Source organism: Electrona antarctica, assembly GCF_951216825.1.
Source record: "Electrona antarctica genome assembly, contig: scaffold_57, whole genome shotgun sequence".
Lineage (NCBI taxonomy): Eukaryota > Metazoa > Chordata > Actinopteri > Myctophiformes > Myctophidae > Electrona > Electrona antarctica.
In genome coordinates this window covers 534897-551432 of record NW_027637144.1, presented here as the reverse complement: position 1 = coordinate 551432, position 16536 = coordinate 534897, and the positions used below count along the sequence as shown (strand labels likewise).

Sequence of the window (16536 nt, the reverse complement as noted above, 5' to 3'; positions counted from 1 at the left end):
ACAGCGGGTGGCATTGTGACGCGCCTTGTGCTGTAGATCAGCCATGATTGGCCCACAGTGTGCTGTAGATCAGCCATGATTGGCCCACAGTGTTCTGTAGATCAGCCATGATTGGCCCACAGTGTGCTGTAGATCAGCCATGATTGGCCCACAGTGTGCTGTAGATCAGCCATGATTGGCCCACAGTGTGCTGTAGATCAGCCATGATTGGCCCACAGTGTTGATTTTGGCAGCACATTTTTATTTAAGTTTTAGTCATAGTCTCTTGAATAGTTTTCATTTAGTTTTAGTCACATTTTAGTCACCTGGAATGTTTTAGTGTTAGTTTTAGTCGACAAAATCTACAGTTGATTTAGTCGAACAAAATGTGTTTAGGCGGGCCTTGATGCTGTCGTAATGTGTTTAGGCGGGCCTTGATGCTGTCGTAATGTGTTTAGGCGGGCCTTGATGCTGTCGTAATGTGTTTAGGCGGGCCTTGATGCTGTCGTAATGACTTTAGGCGGGCCTTGATGCTGTCGTAATGTGTTTAGGCGGGCCTTGATGCTGTCGTAATGTGTTTAGGCGGGCCTTGATGCTGTCGTAATGACTTTAGGCGGGCCTTGATGCTGTCGTAATGACTTTAGGCGGGCCTTGATGCTGTCGTAATGACTTAATGTGTTTAGGCGGGCCTTGATGCCGGGCGGGCCAGGCGGGCGGGCCAGGCGGGCCTTGATGCTGTCGTAGGCGGGCCTTGATGCTGTCGTAGGCGGGCCTTGATGCTGTCGTAATGACTTTAGGCGGGCCTTGATGCTGTCGTAATGACTTTAGGCGGGCCTTGATGCTGTCGTAGGCGGGCCTTGATGCTGTCGTAATGACTTTAGGCGGGCCTTGATGCTGTCGTTAGGGTTAGGGTTAGGGTTAGGGTTAGGGTTAGGGCCTTGATGCTGTCGTTAGGGTTAGGGTTAGGGTTAGGGTTAGGGTTAGGGTTAGGGTTAGGGTTAGGGTTAGGGCCTTGATGCTGTCGTAATGACTTTAGGCGGGCCTTGATGCTAACCCTAACCCTAACCCTAACCCTTGATGCTGTCGTAATGACCTTGATGCTGTCGTAGGCGGGCCTTGATGCTGTCGTAATGACCTTGATGCTGTCGTAGGCGGGCCTTGATGCTGTCGTAATGACCTTGATGCTGTCGTAATGACCTTGATGCTGTCGTAATGACCTTGATGCTGTCGTAATGACCTTGATGCTCGTAATGACTTTTTATCACTTGCTGAAAATAGCCGATCTACAAGCATGCATGCACCCAAATGTAAATGACCTTTTTGGTTCTCTTGTCCACTAGTGCCTTCCTAGTGGTTCTCTTGTCCACTAGTGCCTTCCTAACATTTTAGTCTAGTTTTTATTTGTTGACGAAATTGTCAGTATATTTAGTTATATACTTAGTTTTAGTCATCATAGCTCTGTTTTCATGTAGTTTCCATTTAGTTTTCGTCAGTAGAAAAAGGCAGTCGACGAACATTTTTCGTCATAATTTTAGTCGACGAAAACAACACCATACTAACCTCTCCATAGCTTCTCTGAAGTAGCCTGGTTAATAAACCAGACCGAATCAGCCGTTGGCAAAAACAAATTGCCTACCAGCAGATTACGGTCTGGCGAGGCTCAGTAGCACGCCTCTTTCCTACAACCGAGAACAGGTCGGACCAATCGGGACACGGTATGCAATATGGGCGGGCTTTGGTACAGTGACGTTCAATGCTTGAGACCTTTGACTGACAGTATCTCTGACCAATTGCGTCAAAGAGAAAATGTTTGAACCCGCCCCCCGGGAAATGAAATCCAAGTGGAGCCAGCCCAGACTAATATACCGCGACAGTGTTGTGTGATATTAGTCTGGCTTATTAGCCAGGCTATCTCTGAAGGCCTCAGAGGTCCCAGTCTGGCTGTAGACCAGTACTAACCTCTCCATAGCGGTCCTGAAGGACTCAGAGGTCGCAGCCTGGCTGTAGACCAGTACTAACATCTCCATAGCGGTCCTGAAGGCCTCAGAGGTCCCAGCCTGGCTGTAGACCAGTACTAACCTCTCCATAGCGGTCCTGAAGGACTCAGAGGTCCCAGTCTGGCTGTAGACCAGTACTAACCTCTCCATAGCGGTCCTGCCTGGCTGTAGACCAGTACTGACCTCTCCATAGCGGTGCTGAAGGCCTCAGAGGTCCCAGTCTGGCTGTAGACCAGTACTGACCTCTCCATAGCGGTCCTGAAGGACTCAGAGGTCCCAGCCTGGCTGTAGACCAGTACTAACCTCTCCATAGCGGTCCTGAAGGCCTCAGAGGTCCCAGCCTGGCTGTAGACCGGCTGTCCCTGCTCGTCCATGGAGGTCACCTCGCTGAGGACACAGTCTCTGGTGTGGAGGACGAAGCTGCATGTCTGAGGGACCTCTATCTCCACCTGCAGGCCGGGAGGGGGATAATTATAATAATCTATCTCCACCTGGATGGGTGGGATATCATAATATAATAATCTATCTCCACCTGGATGGGTGGGATATCATAATATAATAATCTATCTCCACCTGGATGGGTGGGATATCATAATATAATAATCTATCTCCACCTGGATGGGTGGGATATCATAATATAATAATCTATCTCCACCTGGATGGGTGGGATATCATAATATAATAATCTATCTCCACCTGCAGGCCGGGAGGGGGATAATTATAATAATCTATCTCCACCTGGATGGGTGGGATATCATAATATAATAATCTATCTCCACCTGGATGGGTGGGATATCATAATATAATAATCTATCTCCACCTGGATGGGTGGGATATCATAATGATGGTCCATGACAACAAACAAACTATATTCCCCCCATTTCAAAGTTGTGTGTCTAGTCGGTCCAGATGGAATGAGTCTGAAGTGGATTAAAAAGCAGGTGGCTTGTTCAAACAGTGATGGAACGGGGGTGGGGGGCACACATCCATGGTCCATATGCAGGTGTAAGACAGACAGAGAGGACAGTGACCTCAGCATGAAGGTAGTGATGGACACAGTAAGACAGACAGAGAGGACAGTGACCTCAGCATGAAGGTAGTGATGGACACATTAAGACAGACAGAGAGGACAGTGACCTCAGCATGAAGGTAGTGATGGACACATTAAGACAGACAGAGAGGACAGTGACCTCACCATGAAGGCAGTGATGGACACAGTAAGACAGACAGAGGACAGTGACCTCAGCATGAAGGCAGTGATGGACACATTAAGACAGACAGAGAGGACAGTGACCTCACCATGAAGGTAGTGATGGACACATTAAGACAGACAGAGAGGACAGTGACCTCACCATGAAGGTAGTGATGGACACAGTAAGACAGACAGAGGACAGTGACCTCAGCATGAAGGTAGTGATGGACACATTAAGACAGACAGAGAGGACAGTGACCTCAGCATGAAGGCAGTGATGGACACAGTAAGACAGACAGAGAGGACAGTGACCTCAGCATGAAGGTAGTGATGGACACATTAAGACAGACAGAGGACAGTGACCTCAGCATGAAGGCAGTGATGGACACATTAAGACAGACAGAGAGGACAGTGACCTCAGCATGAAGGCAGTGATGGACACAGTAAGACAGACAGAGAGGACAGTGACCTCAGCATGAAGGTAGTGATGGACACATTAAGACAGACAGAGGACAGTGACCTCAGCATGAAGGCAGTGATGGACACAGTAAGACAGACAGAGAGGACAGTGACCTCAGCATGAAGGTAGTGATGGACACATTAAGACAGACAGAGGACAGTGACCTCAGCATGAAGGCAGTGATGGACACAGTAAGACAGACAGAGAGGACAGTGACCTCAGCATGAAGGCAGTGATGGACACAGTAAGACAGACAGAGAGGACAGTGACCTCAGCATGAAGGCAGTGATGGACACAGTAAGACAGACAGAGAGGACAGTGACCTCAGCATGAAGGTAGTGATGGACACATTAAGACAGACAGAGAGGACAGTGACCTCAGCATGAAGGTAGTGATGGACACATTAAGACAGACAGAGGACAGTGACCTCAGCATGAAGGCAGTGATGGACACAGTAAGACAGACAGAGGACAGTGACCTCAGCATGAAGGTAGTGATGGACACATTAAGACAGACAGAGAGGACAGTGACCTCAGCATGAAGGCAGTGATGGACACATTAAGACAGACAGAGGACAGTGACCTCAGCATGAAGGTAGTGATGGACACATTGAGACAGACAGAGGACAGTGACCTCCATGTGAAGGTAGTGATGGACACAGTAAGACAGACAGAGAGGACAGTGACCTCAGCATGAAGGTAGTGATGGACACAGTAAGACAGACAGAGGACAGTGACCTCAGCATGAAGGTAGTGATGGACACAGTAAGACAGACAGAGGACAGTGACCTCAGCATGAAGGTAGTGATGGACACATTGAGACAGACAGAGGACAGTGACCTCACCATGAAGGTAGTGATGGACACATTAAGACAGACAGAGAGGACAGTGACCTCAGCATGAAGGTAGTGATGGACACAGTAAGACAGACAGAGAGGACAGTGACCTCAGCATGAAGGTAGTGATGGACACATTAAGACAGACAGAGGACAGTGACCTCAGCATGAAGGTAGTGATGGACACATTAAGACAGACAGAGAGGACAGTGACCTCAGCATGAAGGCAGTGATGGACACATTAAGACAGACAGAGAGGACAGTGACCTCAGCATGAAGGCAGTGATGGACACAGTAAGACAGACAGAGGACAGTGACCTCAGCATGAAGGTAGTGATGGACACATTAAGACAGACAGAGAGGACAGTGACCTCAGCATGAAGGCAGTGATGGACACATTAAGACAGACAGAGAGGACAGTGACCTCAGCATGAAGGCAGTGATGGACACATTAAGACAGACAGAGAGGACAGTGACCTCAGCATGAAGGCAGTGATGGACACAGTAAGACAGACAGAGGACAGTGATCTCAGCATGAAGGTAGTGATGGACACATTAAGACAGACAGAGAGGACAGTGACCTCAGCATGAAGGCAGTGATGGACACAGTAAGACAGACAGAGGACAGTGACCTCAGCATGAAGGTAGTGATGGACACATTAAGACAGACAGAGAGGACAGTGACCTCAGCATGAAGGTAGTGATGGACACAGTAAGACAGACAGAGAGGACAGTGACCTCAGCATGAAGGCAGTGATGGACACATTAAGACAGACAGAGAGGACAGTGACCTCAGCATGAAGGCAGTGATGGACACATTAAGACAGACAGAGAGGACAGTGACCTCAGCATGAAGGTAGTGATGGACACATTAAGACAGACAGAGAGGACAGTGACCTCAGCATGAAGGTAGTGATGGACACAGTAAGACAGACAGAGAGGACAGTGACCTCAGCATGAAGGCAGTGATGGACACATTAAGACAGACAGAGAGGACAGTGACCTCCATGTGAAGGTAGTGATGGACACATTAAGACAGACAGAGAGGACAGTGACCTCCATGTGAAGGTAGTGATGGACACATTAAGACAGACAGAGGACAGTGACCTCAGCATGAAGGTAGTGATGGACACATTAAGACAGACAGAGAGGACAGTGACCTCAGCATGAAGGCAGTGATGGACACATTATGCAGGTGTAATATAGACCATATCTCTGCTGTCGAGAACAAACCACCTAACTCCAAAATGTTCATTTTTCAGGAAATGAAAGGAAATGGAAAAAACTGTATATTTTGAAAACAAAACAATTCCGCCCCATCAAAGTTGGTGCTGTGACTTTATATATTGTCAATTACTTGCATGAGAAGGTGGTGGAGTTAGCTGCTTTAGCAGACAGTTTGAGGGGTGGTGGAGTTAGCTGCTTTAGCAGACAGTTTGAGAGGGGGAGAGGTGGTGGAGTTAGCTGCTTTATAGCAGACAGTTTGAGAGGGGGAGAGGTGGTGGAGTTAGCTGTTTTAGCAGACAGTTTGAGAGGGGGAGAGGTGGTGGAGTTAGCTGCTTTATAGCAGACAGTTTGAGAGGGGGAGAGGTGGTGGAGTTAGTTGCTTTATAGAAGACAGTTTGAGAGGGGGAGAGGTGGTGGAGTTAGCTGTTTTAGCAGACAGTTTGAGAGGGGGAGAGGTGGTGGAGTTAGCTGCTTTATAGCAGACAGTTTGAGAGGGGGAGAGGTGGTGGAGTTAGCTGTTTTAGCAGACAGTTTGAGAGGGGGAGAGGTGGTGGAGTTAGCTGCTTTAGCAGACCGTTTGAGAGGGGGAGAGGTGGTGGAGTTAGCTGCTTTATAGCATACAGTTTGAGAGGGAGAGAGGTGGTGGAGTTAGCGGCTTTAGCAGACAGTTTGAGGGTCCAATGGAGTTAAGAGGTTTTGTCCAAAGCATTTTTTACTACTTTCCATTCGTTTAATATTTTCGAAACAACACACAGACGTAAAGGGTGTTCAGTAGCTCTGATTAATGAAGGGGAAACAAATGTAAAACCTCAAAGATGGAGTTAGGAGGTTTCCTCCAGGTGTGTAAGACAGTCTCTGTACCTGACAGGTGACCTTGGGTCCGTTCCTGAGGGTCGAGGTTCCCGTCACTCCATTCCTGCTCTCTGTGCTGTACTGGTATATGTACTTCTTAAAGGCCTTGAACCTGGACGCCACTGTAAACAATAACAACAACAATAACAATAACAACAACAAATAATTACTGTACTTCTTAAAGGCCTTGAACCTGGACGCCACTGTAAACAATAACAACAACAATAACAATAACAACAACAAATAATTACTGTACTTCCTAAAGGCCTTGAACCTGGACGACACTAGCTCTAAGGCCTCACTCACACCTTCACATCTAGCATACAACATTGTTGGATGCTAGATTTAAACAAAGGGTAAGTGTCATGGCCGCCCCAATGCATTTCCAATGGAAGTCACATGGTTTGACACAACATTTTTGTTGTACGGCTTTCGGCTGTGTTTCGACTGCCCCCCTCCCCCTCATACAACAAAAATGTTGTGTCAAACCATGTGACTTCCATTGGAAATTAATTGCGAGCTTGCATCAGTAAACAAGTCTCATGCATAGCTATACAACAATCTGGTGTGCAGGTGTGAGTCAGGCCTAAGGCTTCACTCACATCTGCACCTGCAACAGACATGTGAAGGTGTGAGTGAGGATTTTTTTTTAATTGAATTAATTAATCTAGCATTAAATCAGAGTTAAACACCCAGGGGTATTTAGGACCATTAAATCAGAACGCCCAGCGATTTGCAGCTACGGAGCACATTTCGAGGTGCACCGCAGGCGCCATCTTGGATGTAGCTGAAGCAGCTAGATGTAGCCAAAACACCCCCGAGGCGACCGACAACAACGGGAGGTATGATTCATTCTAACGCGACTAGCGACGGGACCGCGGCGGGCCGTCTATCACATGATCTTTGGTTAGAATTGGACGGAATGATTTAGATCCAGAGTTATTGACGTTCACTGAAATGGGGGGGAACATTTTGTATGACGTCCCAACCGGAAATAACATCAAATGTTGCCCAAGAGACGCTCCCAGCCTGTGGAGCGTCGCTCCCAGCCTGTGGAGCGACGCTCCCAGCCTGTGGAGCGACGCTCCCAGCCTGTGGAGCGTCGCTCCCAGCCTGTGGAGCGTCGCTCCCAGCCTGTGGAGCGACGCTCCCAGCCTGTGGAGCGTCGCTCCCAGCCTGTGGAGCGTCGCTCCCAGCCTGTGGAGCGAGGCTCCCAGCCTGTGGAGCGAGGCTCCCAGCCTGTGGAGCGACGCTCCCAGCCTGTGGAGCGTCGCTCCCAGCCTGTGGAGCGACGCTCCCAGCCTGTGGAGCGACGCTCCCAGCCTGTGGAGCGTCGCTCCCAGCCTGTGGAGCGTCGCTCCCAGCCTGTGGAGCGTCGCTCCCAGCCTGTGGAGCGAGGCTCCCAGCCTGTGGAGCGACGCTCCCAGCCTGTGGAGCGAGGCTCCCAGCCTGTGGAGCGACACTCCCAGCCTGTGGAACATTATATTATAATTCAGCTATTGAAAAATAGCAGATCTACAAGCTCATAGCACTCCACCGAGTGGCGCGCTACGAGCTTGTAGGTCTGCTAATTTTGAAAAATCCTTGCCTCTGCGGGGGGGGGTGGGGTGTCCCGGGAACAACATATTTTCAGATGGGGGTCGGCGGTCAAATACCGATATTTGTGGGTGTCCTTGACATGATAAATGTTTGAGAACCACTGACACACAGAACCACTGACACACAGAACCACTGACACACAGAACCACTGACACACAGAACCACTGACACACAGAACCACTGACACACAGAAACATGAGGGTTTTTCAGAAAACTGTCAGCATTTAGAAGACATTAAATCATCCTCAGGTCTAAATCGGTTAAAAGGATTTATCAACCCAGATCAGTCGCTCCAGATCAGCAGGCCTGCGCTGACCTTTGACCTTGGAGTCGCTCCACATCAGCAGGCATGCGCTGACCTTTGGTCGTGACCCTCGGACGTGGCGATGCACAACAACAGCCATTGTCCTGAATCACCATCGACACCACAGAGCAAGAGTCCAGCAGATAAGTACCTGAGTACATCTACTCAGTACTGCAGTAACTAAAGTACAAGTCTATACACAGTGTAAAAAGCATGGAATACGGATGTGTGTATTACAGGAAAACGTAGTAGTAGTACAGTACAGATAAGTACCTGAGTACATCTACTCCAGTGAAGTCCTTCTATCAGCGGACATGCTGACGACAGGCGTTCAACATAGGGGGGGCTGCCCTGAGGTTCAACATAGGGGGGGCTGCCCTGAGGTTCGACCTCCCGCTAGTTCCACCGGGTTAAGGTTGTTGAGGGATGCGTTGCTCCCGTGCTCGCGGTTATGTTTAGGTTAGAGTCAGAGATAGGGTCAGTAACGGTCGATCTAACTGGAGGTCGAACCAATGACATGTTACCCAACATATCGACCTGTTCCCTGGCCTCTGTGTGTGTGTGTGTGTGTGTGTGTGTGTGTGTGTGTGTGTGTGTGTGTGTGTGTGTGTGTGTGTGTGTGTGTGTGTGTGTGTCCATTCCCAGGTCAATGTACATGTTTGAACCAACAACACATCAGAGCCACTCTGTTTCAACCAGTCCAGGACATGCAGTGAGCATGTGTGTGCGTGCGTGCGTGCGTGCGTGCGTGCGTGCGTTATACCATTGACAGCTATGAGGTGAAGCAGCTTCCAGACCATACGCCAGTTTAGCTAAACTATTTGGATCTATCTGCCATTTTGATTGGACGATGGCTTTTGCACACGGCGGCCATCTTGCCAGCAAGTTGCTAACTAGATGCAACTAACCATAGACAGCCCATTCATCCAATCAGAACAGTCCTATAATCTGATTGACAGCCCATTCATCCAATCAGAACAGTCCTATAATCTGATTGACAGCCCATTCATCCAATCAGAACAGTCCTATAATCTGATTGACAGCCCATTCATCCAATCAGAACAGTCCTATAATCTGATTGACAGCCCATTCATCCAATCAGAACAGTCCTATAATCTGATTGACAGCCCATTCATCCAATCAGAACCGTCCTATAATCTGATTGACAGCCCATTCATCCAATCAGAACAGTCCTATCTGATTGTGACATCACCAACATTGCAGCTGTAGGAACAGGCTTGAATCAGCCTTGTGTTGGAGTGTCAGAGTTTGGAAGCGCTCGTTGAGTATCACTCAACAGCCCATGTGTACCACCTGTTCAGAATGTGCACATCATGCAGGAGGCAGCAGGAGGTTGCTTTACTGATAACGAGCGCTTCCAAACTCTGACACAAAAATAATCATCTTCAAGGAATGTCTTGCCGGGAAGTATCTCATAACATGTCTACGGGGGATTTTTATGAAACAAACACTTTATAGATAGTAAGAGGATAATTCAAGCTTTCCGTACAGCTGCAATGTTGGTGAGTTTGACGTTGTTTAATACAGATAGATAGGACTTTTCTGTTAGGATGAATGGGCTGTCTATGGGAAGGTGCACCTAGTTAGGATGAATGGGCTGTCTATGGGAAGGTGCACCTAGTTAGGATGAATGGGCTGTCTATAGAGCGTCGCAGTCCCGCCCCCTACCATGGCCCAGGAAATGAAACCCAATGCATTATTCTCATAGACATTTCGTAAAGTATTTATTTAAAGACGGTTACGCCGCGGACAAAGCCAACTCGAGTCGTGACAACTCATGACAACACAAACAATATTTTGGACCAAACAAATAATTAGAAAGAAGAAAAAAACGGCAGGTTACAACACTTTTTTTGTTGTTTTTCTTCTTTGTAATTATTTGTTTGGTCCAAAATATTGTTTGTGTTGTCATGAGTTGTCACGACTCGAGTTGGCTTTGTCCGCGGCGTAACCGTCTTTAAATAAATACTTTACGAAATGTCTATGAGAATAATGCATTGGGTTTCATTTCCTGGGCCATGGTAGGGGGCGGGACTGCGACGCTCTATGGGAAGGTGCACCTAGTTAGGATGAATGGGCTGTCTATGGGAAGGTGCACCTAGTTAGGATGAATGGGCTGTCTATGGGAAGGTGCACCTAGTTAGGATGAATGGGCTGTCTATGGGAAGGTGCACCTAGTTAGGATGAATGGGCTGTCTATGGGAAGGTGCACCTAGGTAGCACCTTGCTGGCAACATGGAAGCCGTGTGCATAAGGTCCATTGTGTTGCTCAACATGGCCGCCGTGTGGGTCCATTGTGTTGCTCAAGGACACTTTGACACCGGCGTGGAACTGGAACCGAGGACCTCCCGTCTCTCTAACCAAAGCTGTTTGATGAAAACAACCGATCTACAAGCTCACAACGCAGAACGTGCAGCTTGAAGATCGGCTATTCTTTACTCAAGGGATTTGATGTAGAGGTGGAAAAAGCAAGGTCCCACGGCCAGAGCCCTGAGAGACCCCTGCTGCTATCAACCAGGGTTTAAATTAGACCATGGATGGTGTTCAAGTGTTCCATTTAGACCTGAGGACCATTTAATTCTACAATGTCTTCTAAATCCTGACAGTTTTCTGGAAAACCTCATGTTTCTGCGTTAAAGGTTCTCAAACATTTTCATGTCAAGGACCCCCAGAAATATATGAAATTGGCCACCGACCCCCATCTGAAAATATGCTGTTCGAGGGACCCCCCCCCCCCCCCCCCCACCCCCAGAAGCAAAGATTTGAGTTAAAAACGTTCGCTCTGAAAGAATATATATATTCAATCAAAGATTGCACCACATTTTCACGATTTTTCAAAAAGCGCAGACCTACAAGCTAGGAGCTTGTAGATCTGCTATTTTTCAGGGGTTCCCGTCCTGAAAGGTAGTGAATCCGTGAACATTAATGTGCCGATGGTGAAATAAACTCACATCTGCGATGATGACACAGGCTCTTCATTCATTCAGGCCTCATTCACACGTACCAAACACCAATCAAGCAAATGTTTGGTCGTTTTTTTTGTATCTTTTTGGGGCCACCACAATGGTTTTCCAATGGGAGTCACATGGTTTGATCAAACATTTGTGTTTGATGAGGGGGGAGGGGCAGAACACCATGCACCAGCAATCAGCAATCAAACAGAAATGTTTGATCATCAAACCATGTGACTCCCATTGGAAAACCATTGTGGTGGCCCAAAAAAAACGACCAAACATTTGCTTGATTGGTGTTTGGTACGTGTGAATGAGGCCTCACTGTGTTAATTAGTTAGTGAATGTAATTAACTTAATTAGTTAATACATGTAATTAACTTAATTCGTTTAATGACTGTAGTTAACTTACATCTGCATGAGGTCACTGGCTCTTCATTCACTGTCTTAATTAGTTTAATGAATGTAATTAACTTACGTCTGCATGAGGTCACTGGCTCTTCATTCACTGTCTTAATTAGTTTAATGAATGTAATTCACTTAATTAGTTTAATGACTGTAGTTAACTTACGTCTGCATGAGGTCACTGGCTCTTCATTCACTGTCTTAATTAGTTAGTGAATGTAATTAACTTAATTAGTTAGTGAATGTAATTAACTTAATTATTTAGTGAATGTAATTAACTTACGTCTGCATGAGGTCACTGGCTCTTCATTCACTGTCTTAATTAGTTAGTGAATGTAATTAACTTAATTAGTTAGTGAATGTAATTAACTTAATTAGTTAGTGAATGTAATTAACTTAATTAGTTAGTGAATGTAATTAACTTACGTCTGCATGAGGTCACTGGCTCTTCATTCTCACCACCTTGTTCTGAAATGAAACAAGAGAGCAGCAGCTTTTAATCACATGCATGTTAATTATTATTAACCCAAAAAAAAACGCCTCTAAATCCTGACCCAAGTTTTCTGAAAAACATACTGTACAGTACCCCAAAATGGGTTCCCGCCCAGAATGGGTTAACAATCCTACTATAAATGCGCAACGTCTCTGCGTGCGTACGTGTCTGCGTGCGTGCGTGTCTGCGTGCGTGCGTGTCTGCGTGCGTGTGTGTCTGCGTGCGTGTGTGTGTGTGTGTGTACGGTTATAATCCACGTAACTCGAGAACCATTTGCTCCACCGACTTCACGTGCGTTCCACACCCCCACAGGGGGGCAGTGTTCCACACCCCCACAGGCAGGGCAGTGTTCCACACCCCCACAGGGAGTGTTCCACACCCCCACAGGGAGGGCAGTGTTCCACACCCCCCAGGGGGGCAGTGTTCCACACCCCCACAGGGAGGGCAGTGTTCCACACCCCCACAGGGGGGCAGTGTTCCACACCCCCACAGGCAGGGCAGTGTTCCACACCCCCACAGGGAGTGTTCCACACCCCCACAGGGAGGGCAGTGTTCCACACCCCCCAGGGGGGCAGTGTTCCACACCCCCACAGGGAGGGCAGTGTTCCACACCCCCACAGGGAGTGTTCCACACCCCCACAGGGAGGGCAGTGTTCCACACCCCCCAGGGGGGCAGTGTTCCACACCCCCACAGGGAGGGCAGTGTTCCACACCCCCACAGGGAGGGCAGTGTTCCACACCCCCCAGGGGGGCAGTGTTCCACACCCCCACAGGGAGGGCAGTGTTCCACACCCCCACAGGGAGGGCAGTGTTCCACACCCCCCAGGGGGGCAGTGTTCCACACCCCCACAGGGAGGGCAGTGTTCCACACCCCCACAGGGAGGGCAGTGTTCCACACCCCCACAGGGAGGGCAGTGTTCCACACCCCCACAGGGAGGGCAGTGTTCCACACCCCCCAGGGGGGCAGTGTTCCACACCCCCACAGGGAGGGCAGTGTTCCACACCCCCACAGGGAGGGCAGTGTTCCACACCCCCACAGGGAGGGCAGTGTTCCACACCCCCACAGGGGGGCAGTGTTCCACACCCCCACAGGGAGGGCAGTGTTCCACACCCCCACAGGGAGTGTTCCACACCCCCACAGGGAGGGCAGTGTTCCACACCCCCACAGGGAGGGCAGTGTTCCACACCCCCACAGGGGGGCAGTGTTCAACACCCCCACAGGGGGGCAGTGTTCAACACCCCCACAGGGGGGCAGTGTTCCACACCCCCACAGGGAGTGCAGTGTTCCACACCCCCACAGGGAGTGCAGTGTTCCACACCCCCACAGGGGGGCAGTGTTCCACACCCCCACAGGGAGGGCAGTGTTCCACACCCCCACAGGGAGGGCAGTGTTCCACACCCCCACAGGGAGTGCAGTGTTCCACACCCCCACAGGGAGGGCAGTGTTCCACACCCCCACAGGGAGGGCAGTGTTCCACACCCCCACAGGGGGGCAGTGTTCCACACCCCCACAGGGGGGCAGTGTTCCACACCCCCACAGGGAGGGCAGTGTTCCACACCTGTGGGGGTGTGGAACACTGCCCTCCCTGTGGGGGTGTGGAACACTGCCCCCCTGTGGGGGTGTGGAACGTGTGTGTTGAATTTGAAGTCGGTGTGGCGAACGACTTTGAGGCTCAAACAGGAGCCATGATGAGCCATTGAGGTTTAATCAGGAGTTGTAGCCACAGGGTAATCTAGGTGGACATTGAGGTTTAATCAGGAGTTGTAGCCACAGGGTAATCTAGGTGGACATTGAGGTTTAATCAGGAGTTGTAGCCACAGGGTAATCTAGGTGGACATTGAGGTTTAATCAGGAGTTGTAGCCACAGGGTAATCTAGGTGGACATTGAGGTTTAATCAGGAGTTGTAGCCACAGGGTAATCTAGGTGGACATTGAGGTTTAATCAGGAGTTGTAGCCACAGGGTAATCTAGGTGGACATTGAGGTTTAATCAGGAGTTGTAGCCACAGGGTAATCTAGACGGTGGACATTGAGGTTTAATCAGGAGTTGTAGTAGCCACGGGGTAATCTAGACGGTGGACATTGAGGTTTAATCAGGAGTTGTAGCCACACGGTAATCTAGGTGGACATTGAGGTTTAATCAGGAGTTGTAGTAGCCACGGGGTAATCTAGGCGGTGGACATTGAGGTTTAATCAGGAGTTGTAGCCACACGGTAATCTAGGTGGACATTGAGGTTTAATCAGGAGTTGTAGTAGCCACGGGGTAATCTAGGTGGACATTGAGGTTTAATCAGGAGTTGTAGCCACAGGGTAATCTAGGTGGACATTGAGGTTTAATCAGGAGTTGTAGCCACAGGGTAATCTAGGTGGACATTGAGGTTTAATCAGGAGTTGTAGTAGCCACAGGGTAATCTAGGTGGACATTGAGGTTTAATCAGGAGTTGTAGCCATGGGGTAATCTAGGTGGACATTGAGGTTTAATCAGGAGTTGTAGTAGCCACAGGGTAATCTAGGTGGACATTGAGGTTTAATCAGGAGTTGTAGCCACAGGGTAATCTAGGTGGACATTGAGGTTTAATCAGGAGTTGTAGCCACAGGGTAATCTAGGTGGACATTGAGGTTTAATCAGGAGTTGTAGCCACAGGGTAATCTAGACGGTGGACATTGAGGTTTAATCAGGAGTTGTAGCCACAGGGTAATCTAGACGGTGGACATTGAGGTTTAATCAGGAGTTGTAGCCTTGGGGTAATCTAGGTGGACATTGAGGTTTAATCAGGAGTTGTAGCCACAGGGTAATCTAGGTGGACATTGAGGTTTAATCAGGAGTTGTAGCCACAGGGTAATCTAGACGGTGGACATACTTGTCTTCATGTCTGTATGTAATATTGTGTTGTTTTTTGTACTGTGTGTGTGTGTGTGTGTGTGTGTGTGTGTGTGTGTGTGTGTGTGTGTGTGTGTGTGTGTGTGTGTGTGTGTGTGTGTGTGTGTGTGCGTGCGTGCGTGCGTGCGTGCGTGCGCGTGCGTGCGTGCGTGCGTGCGTGCGTGCGTGCGTGCGTGCGTGCGTGCGTGCGTGCGTGCGTGCGTGCGTGCGTGCGTGCGTGCGTGCGTGCGTGGCGTGTGTGTTCTGCATACTTGGCTGCTGGGTCAGTGTGAACTGACAAAGTACTATAATATCATATCATATCATTATATATTATATTACATAATGATATTATATATGTCTGTTTTGGGTCACAGGCTGAAAAGGTTAGGAGACCACGAAAAATGAACCTCTTATGTCCCCTAGCTAGGAGACGAAACAGAGGAGTGTATTGACACCTCATATGTCCCCTAGCTAGGGGCTAGGAGACGAAACAGAGGAGTAAGTATCCTATTGGCCTGAATGTAAGACAGTTTTTTTTCCAATGGAAACATCGTAAAACCTGGTCGTATTGTAACCAGCGACTAGACACTATTTGACATCCAACAACATCCAACAACATTCAACAACATCCAACAACATCCAACAACATCCAACAACATCCAACAACATTCCACACATGAGTTGAAAAACGGAGGCCGTCTTATAATCAGTGGTCTTATATTCGGTAAGTAAGTTAACCCATTCTGGGCGGGAATCCCTTTTGGTGTTTATAGCATTGTGTTGTACTTTAGCTATTGAAAAATAGCAGATCTACAAGCTCGTAGCGCGGCACCGAGTGCCGCGCTACAAGCTTGTAGATCTGCTATTTTTGAAAAATTGTGAAAATGGGAATTGTGAAAACATATTTGAATTTATATTGTCTCAGAGGGGATCTTTGCTTCTGGGGGGGGGGGGGGGGGGGGGGGGTTCCTAGAACAACATATTTTTCAGATGGGGGTCGGGTTAGGGTTAGGGTTAAGGGCTAACCCTAACCCTAACCCTGGTCGGCGGCCAATTACATATATATGATTTTGGGAGTCCATGAGGTGAAATATTGAGCACCACTGATATAGAAACTTGAGGTGTTTCAGAAAAGTGTCAGGATTTAGAAGACATTTAAATAAAGTGTCAGGATTTAGAAGAAATTTTTGTTTAAATGTCGACGTCAGGCCTAAATGGGTTTAGTATTTTTATTTTATTTTTTTATGTTAGAACAAAACAGAGGATTAAGTTAGTACGTTTAGTTAAGAGAACTTACGAGCCCAGACCAAGCCGCTGGCCGTCAGCAGCAAGAGACACAGCGAGGCGTCTCTCTTCAT

At 48.5% G+C, this 16536-nt stretch overlaps 2 protein-coding genes across 2 annotated transcripts in view; both read right to left on the bottom strand.

The window, feature by feature from the left end:
* apoba (apolipoprotein Ba) overlaps positions 1 to 2066 on the bottom strand; it is a gene marked incomplete at its 5' end in the record, with an annotated part of 89779 nt that extends 87713 nt beyond the window's left edge. Inside the window, one exon of the mRNA XM_079531960.1 lies at positions 1939 to 2066. Coding sequence (XP_079388086.1) covers positions 1939 to 2066 — 128 coding nt within the window. The remainder of the gene's footprint in view (positions 1 to 1938) is intronic.
* Positions 2067 to 2113: 47 nt separating this feature from the next.
* On the bottom strand, positions 2114 to 16536 carry LOC306919123 (apolipoprotein B-100-like; the record flags this gene model as incomplete). Its single annotated transcript, XM_079531959.1, has 3 exons — positions 2114 to 2425; positions 6552 to 6664; positions 16476 to 16536. 3 exons carry the CDS (start codon positions 16534 to 16536, stop codon positions 2114 to 2116), a joined length of 486 nt encoding a protein of 161 aa, XP_079388085.1.